Raw genomic sequence first — 6,694 nt, 5'->3', positions numbered from 1 at the left:
AGATTAAGCATATCAAAATGTCAGGACTATGACACCATTTATTTATAAGATTAACCTCAAGTAATAATGTTTAAACCAACTAGCAGCATCTTGTAACTATACAGAATATCATCTATGATTTAAAGTAGGTCTCATTCGTAAAATATTTCTCCGTTTGATATACAAGATAAATTATGGAAATCATGAAGACTCATTACCTATCAAGTGATTAGAATTAATTATGGAAATCCTTGATTAAATATGTATGATAATATTGGTAAGGGTAGTTTTTACAAATCACATAACTCAAACCCTTTTGATACATAATAAGTTAAAGCTTAAATCTTTTAATCTAATACATAAATATTGTATAAAAATTCATCTCACAATGCTATTTATACTTTATACTTGTTTACCCCAAAAACCCGAAAAACATCTGTCTGCTATGTGTTTGTCCGCTGGAAATTTTTTTTTAAAAAGACTACTGTTTTTATGCTTAAAAGTCTATGAAATAATGTACGTTTTTCCATTTTTAAAGGATTTTCATATAAAAGATATATATAAACACTAACTTCAAAATGAACAGAAATGTATTTGCTGTAACAATAATTTTTTTTCTAGGCTTCTTGATCACACTGCTCTGGTAACTGAGACAGCGGACGAATTTCTGACGGAATGAGAACGACAGTAATTCTGTCGAAACCTGATTGATGGGGAAGTGGAAGTGGAGACCAGTCAAGTGGAGGAATGAAGGGTGAGGAAAGAGTGTAGTTGGACGACTAGAACGAATCGGGAGGCATCAGCTGAACTTGGAAAACCCGCCTTCAAAGACACCAATGGAAACATAGAGGGAGATTGATGATGCTCATTTCGCTTCTTTTCTTCAGCTTTTAATTCATATATTAATGTATGCCGATTATTGGAAGCATCATTTCCTTCATTTAACTTATTTTCAGCTCGAAATAAGGAGAAAATCCGCCTTCAAATATGTCAAATGAATTAGCAGGTTTATGTTCATTTCACTTTATTCGCTTAACCTCAAAATGGGGCATTTTCAGCTTTTAATTACTGTACAATTTTTCTTTAATGTAGTAACACTTTAAAATACGGAAACTATTGGCAAAACGAGAGAGAGAGAGAGAGAGAGTACACAAATTTTAGCTTTATACATAAATTTACACATTCAACTGTCCTGTCACTGGCCAAACATCTTAATTCTAATGTTCCTGTTAATATCAACGATACTAGTTGAAGGTCAAGTATGCCAGACCCTGAGGGAAGACTACAGGAAGTCCAGGAACCATCAGGCAATGGGAGAAACAGTACATTTGTCCATTGTGCAGGTTTTAATGAAGGATGGCAACGATTTTTTACCGCAGAACCACAATGTGTACGTCAATAGTATGTAGTCATCTTAAAAGGACTTTAGTCACGAATTGCACAAACGATATTAAAACCCAAAGGAAAAACTTCTCTACAAATTACCTATTTTAGTTAGACGCTCCGTTCCATTCGACTGAACAGAGGGCTGTAATGTGGCTTTGTAGTAGGTACCTTATTCCAACACTTGAATTTCCAAACAGCTATGTTCACGATGACCAACTAGACCGGTGACACTAGTGATTAAATGAAGGTTAGGGCAGTGAAACTAAAGTCTCCTCAATATTTAGTTCTTCAGTAAATTAGCCTGTCAATATCCACTATAGCAATTATATTTACCACCTACAATGTTCATTCATTACTGAAGTTCAGAAACAAAATGACAAGGTTTACCTGTGTCACCCATATGGCATGGGATAATAAGTAGCTTTAAATGTTATAAATGTAATAACCCCAAGAACTTAAAATCTCTAACAAGATACAACTTGGTTTCATCTAGAGATCCGGATCAGGTCTCCAGAGGTCTAAATTATTTGTGGCTTATTACTGCATATCAAGTCTGCAGTCAATATGCCTTCAATCATACCTTCAGCTATTTAGGATAATAGTAGGCACTTGGACTAGGCATTGGTAACTTCCTCGCCAACCCAAGTGTCATGATAATAGTTCAGATATTTTTCCCCACACTTCATTATGCAGAAACCATGCAAGCATCAAGATAAACTCAGTCTTCGAGAGATCTTCAGGTAAAAAATGTCTGTCTCTGATAAACTGATCGTAGTACAGAGACTGCATGATCAGTTGCCAGACTTCTGGGCTTTTTCGAATGAAGGAAGAAACGTAACCTCACACAAAATCAAGTTGGGATGAATCTGAGAGTTAAGAGACAGTAAAGCAAATATAAGCAGAGGGTTTGTCTTATTGTCAGGGACCTCCCATTGCTAGAGAAAGGGGCAGTTGCTTCTAAACTCTATAAAGGTAAAGAGAATGGTTACTCCATTGCAAAACTTACCTGCATCGGTCATCAGTTCCAGCATGTGCCGGTTGGATCAACTCTCTGCCCCGAAGGAGAAGGATGAAGGAGCAGAGAAGAGAAGCCAGTCACTCCCTCATTCATTCTCCCGTCTCCACAACTGCACATCTAAGGTGAGATGCAACCTTGTTCCGGTAAAAGAGCCAGGTTAGCTACACAATTTGTTGAGCAGCCACCACAGATCCAAAGGAGAAGTTAGCACAGTCATTTCTTTTGGAGATTAACCACCAGCTACAGAAACAGTTAGATTTGCAGTTTGAATTAAGAAGTAGCTACCTAGTGAGATAGTCACATTTTAAACTTATCCCTCATAGCAGGATGTGTTTGTTGGTTTTGTAATATTCTGTTTTTATTCAGACTTTTTAAACTGATTCACTTTATCAAAGAAAATAATCCTGCAAAGTGAATATAGTCATCTATACAGTTCGCCAAAGGGCAGCTGTTATGTGAATGAAGTTGGTGCATTGGGACCACAAGGAAAGATGCACTTCAATTGGGAAGAGGTGCACTGGGACCAGATACTCGGTGCATTCAGACCACATCATGGTGCATTCATTCACTTTTGGCAGTGTAGAATATTATTCTGATATTTAAATTTTAACAGGGTCAAATGAAAAATTGTACGTATGTATAAAATTTTTTTATTATTTTTTAATATTTTAAAAGTTTATACAATGAAAAAAAAAGAAGAGATTTAATCTAATCAGAGTAACGCATTACTTTAGTCATTTACATAACTAGTCTATTCTCAACACTTCAGACTGGTTAACCTAAAACAAAATACTATACAGTCCACTGTAGTATTTAGTGAGCTAATACAAGGCATTAGGATTTACTTACAAATGCTGTAGCACATTCTTTGTAGAAGATTAAAACCAAGAACATATAATAAAAAATAATCAAATAAAACTGCACCTAAATTTCATTGAAGTTTAATGAAGGTATCAATCCTTTCTATTTCCACTAAGAATAACATTTCTTGGAAACATTCAAGCTTACAACTACATATACAAGTGCATATATGCACAATGCTGAATAACAAAATGAAGAAAACCATGTCAGCCAAAGACAATAATAATTTTTTATTTGGAAATCATTCAAAAAATACACAGGACAAAGAAAAGTGGAGAAGACAAAGGAAAGTTTCTTAACCTAGCACTGTACAGTGTTCATTGAGAACAATTGTAAGAAAAAACAAGTCATTTATTTTACCTTTGCATTAAGGTTACAGAACCATTTTGCATGAAATTCACTCTGGCTCTGCCCTGACTTCCAATAAAGACTCTGCAAATGAAGAGCCTTCATCTGCATTTTCAGTGAGACCCTCCTTCAGATTCTCCTTCTCTTCTTTGAGCAACAGCAATGATGATGGTCATTAACTGGATCATAAAAATATCAACATGGTTTTTCTTTTTATCATCCCTTAGGTTGCTGTTGCCCTTTTTTCTATAGATTTTGCAGACAAGTTCACAATAATTATCTCCACATCAAGTGCAACTTATTTTGGGGTGCAAAACATTAACAAATCTGTCAGTACAACTGAACATTGTCTATATTTGTTAGGGAGCTCAGTCTCGGAGCTCTTAGGGAGAAGGTTGGTGCTTCCTGTTGTGAGCCACTCTGGTGATTCTTCTCCTTTTACTATTCTTGAAAAGGCTTGCATATAAGTGCGGTGTAGTGCTGTGATCTTTTTTAGCCAGAAATTTGAGATCTTGCCTATTCTTTTAGTTTTGTTACTTTTCCTATGATGAAGCTTATTGGTGGCATTTGCTGTTTCTGGCTGTTCTGCTTAATGGAGTCAATCCATGAATTCTCTTGGTGTTGTCTAAAGTCTTCAAATAGTGGCTTCCAAAATCTCTAGGTCTTCGTTGCTCAGTGGGGTTCGTACCTCAACTGTTTCTTTTGTCATCTTCCTATACACAATCTTTGGATTTTCACCAAATTGCCTATTTATCTGTTACTTTTATCTTCTGTTGTTTGTTTCATATTTGTGAAACTAGGGCCTTTACCAGTTCCAATTTTCCACTCACTTGTTCGTCCCCTATTCTGTATTTTTCTTTATCTTCCTTATTTTCTTGAGCAAATTTTGTGAGTGATTTTGATCTGTCATATAGTTGGTCATTTGAGATATCTCTGCCTTAACTGGTTTATTTTATCATGTTGTTTCTTTTTCCTCTCCAGTATGCAACCTCATATGACGTCTAAGACTTCGTTTGTGGGAAAATGGTTTCCCACATTCATTGCACATGAATGGCTTCTCTCCAGTATGCAACCTCATATGACTTGTAAGAGTTGATTTGTGGGAAAATGCTTTCCCACATTCCTTGCACATGAATGGCTTCTCTCTGGTATGGATTCTCATATGACTTGTAAGACTTGATTTGTAGGAAAATGCTTTCCTACATTCCTTGCACATATATGGCTTTTCTCCAGTATGCAATATCATATGACATGTAAGACTTGGTTTCTGGGAAAATGCTTTCCCACATTCCTTGCACATATATGGCTTCTCTCCAGTATGCCATCTCATATGAAGTGTAAGATTTGATTTGTGGGAAAATGCTTTCCCACATTCCTTGCACATGAATGGCTTCTCTCCGGTATGGATTCTCATATGACTTGTAAGACTTGATTTGTTGGAAAATGCTTTCCTACATTCCTTGCACATGAATGGCTTCTCTCCAGTATGCAATATCAAATGACATGTAAGATTTTGTTTGTGGGAAAATGCTTTCCCACATTCCTTGCACATGAATGGCTTCTCTCCAGTGTGGATTCTCATATGACTTGTAAAAATTGATTTCTGGGAAAATGATTTATCACATTCCGTGCACATGAATGGCTTCTCTCCAGTGTGCAATCTCATATGACTTGTAAGACTTGGTTTCTCGGAAAATGCTTTCCCACATTCCTTGCACATGAATGGCTTCTCTCCAGTGTGGATTCTCATATGACTTGTAAGATTTGGTTTGTGGGAAAATGTTTTCCCACATTCCTTGCACATGAATGGTTTCTCTCCTGTATGGATCCTCATATGACTTGTAAGATTTGGTTTCTGGGAAAATGCTTTCCACATGCCTTGCACATGAATGGCTTCTCTCCAGTGTGGATTCCATATTGAATTGTAAGACGAGCTTTCCTGGTAAATGCTTCCCACAGTCATTGCATATGAATTCTCTCTGGGTAGAATTTGTGATATCACTTGTAAGATTAATTTTCTTGTAAAATGTTTTCTCACAGTCAGTGGATATGAAAGGCTTCTCTCCATTGTCACAGATCCTTCTTTCTTGTTTTACTTCCTTTTTGCAAGTTTGTGGATGTTTTTCATTCACTATTGAATTCATTTCATATGAATATTCATCATCTTCATTAGACTCACAGAATTCCTCTGGCTCTATTTTGATGTCCATCAGTGGATCCAGAGACAAAAAGTCTCCATCACTGGTTCCACTAAAGGCAGCTATGTTGCTGTTTTCTTGATTTATGGAAGGTAGTGATAATGCACCTTCAGTTCACTTTTCAAAGGAAATTCTAAAGAATGTTCTAGATTCATTGACAATGTGTTCAATTCACAACTCTACGACAAAATTGTTTACAAAATAATTACTGAATAAATCTGTTAAGAATTAAGTACAATATCTTGAAGGACTACAACCAGATTTCACTGCTGATGTATGAATCTAATATTCAAAACAAATTTTACTTGTTGTTTAAATTTGTTAAATACGCGTACAATAATTCACTGTTGTTTCATACACTTGAGAGTTGCTATTGGTAATGTTCCATGTAGTACCATTAAACAACATGAATTTCCCAAAATCCTGATGCTAATCAAAACTGACAAAGGAAAGAAGGTTCTTCTGAGGGAGAATCTGAAATCAAAGAATGCAACACAGAGTTAGGAAACATAATGCCAGAACTGAGGCTGCAAAATAATAGGGTCAAATTCAATTCAGGTTCCCATAAAGGTCTCAGTCCAATTAACAACGCATGCATTTGAGAGTTCTATCCAAACATGAAAACAATCATACCAAACGTCGTCCAGAGGCAATAATACAACAATAGATTAACAGTTAATATGACACCCACCTTCGCCTCACATCTGTAAACCTTCTTAGTTGACATTACAATATAAATTACTTATGAACATATCTTATTAACAAATCAAAGGCCAAGAATAGAAAATGCAAAGACCAGTATAAGAGTTTTGTGGGGTAACAGCAGGAAGATACAGTACACAGCAAATGCTTAATTATATGTGATCCAGCTTATACACAACACCTATTATTCACAGATGCATGA

At 35.9% G+C, this 6,694-nt stretch overlaps 1 protein-coding gene across 1 annotated transcript; it reads right to left on the bottom strand.

Moving 5' to 3' along the window:
• Positions 1 to 3,111: 3,111 nt before the first annotated feature.
• Positions 3,112 to 5,889, bottom strand: LOC135204460 (gastrula zinc finger protein XlCGF8.2DB-like). The gene is made up of 2 exons (XM_064234649.1): positions 5,604 to 5,889; positions 3,112 to 5,443 (listed from the first exon to the last, which is right to left on the bottom strand). The coding sequence occupies exons 1-2, from the start codon at positions 5,800 to 5,802 to the stop codon at positions 4,548 to 4,550; spliced, it is 1,095 nt and encodes a 364-aa protein (XP_064090719.1). The 5' UTR covers positions 5,803 to 5,889; the 3' UTR covers positions 3,112 to 4,547.
• Between the last annotated feature and the right edge of the window lie 805 nt (positions 5,890 to 6,694).

The sequence above is a fragment of the Macrobrachium nipponense genome, chromosome 47 (assembly GCF_015104395.2).
Source record: "Macrobrachium nipponense isolate FS-2020 chromosome 47, ASM1510439v2, whole genome shotgun sequence".
NCBI classification, from domain to species: domain Eukaryota; kingdom Metazoa; phylum Arthropoda; class Malacostraca; order Decapoda; family Palaemonidae; genus Macrobrachium; species Macrobrachium nipponense.
Note: the sequence above shows the minus strand (reverse complement) of the source record. Positions and strands in the feature narration are given on the sequence as shown.

Coding starts and splice junctions, on each gene's coding strand:
- LOC135204460 (XM_064234649.1), bottom strand. CDS start 5,802: ATGGACATCAAAATAGAGCCAGAGGAATTCTGTGAGTCTAATGAAGAT. Junction 5,444..5,603: donor AACATTTTACAAGAAAATTA/ATCTTACAAGTG, acceptor TTTCCCAGAAAC/CAAATCTTACAAGTCATATG.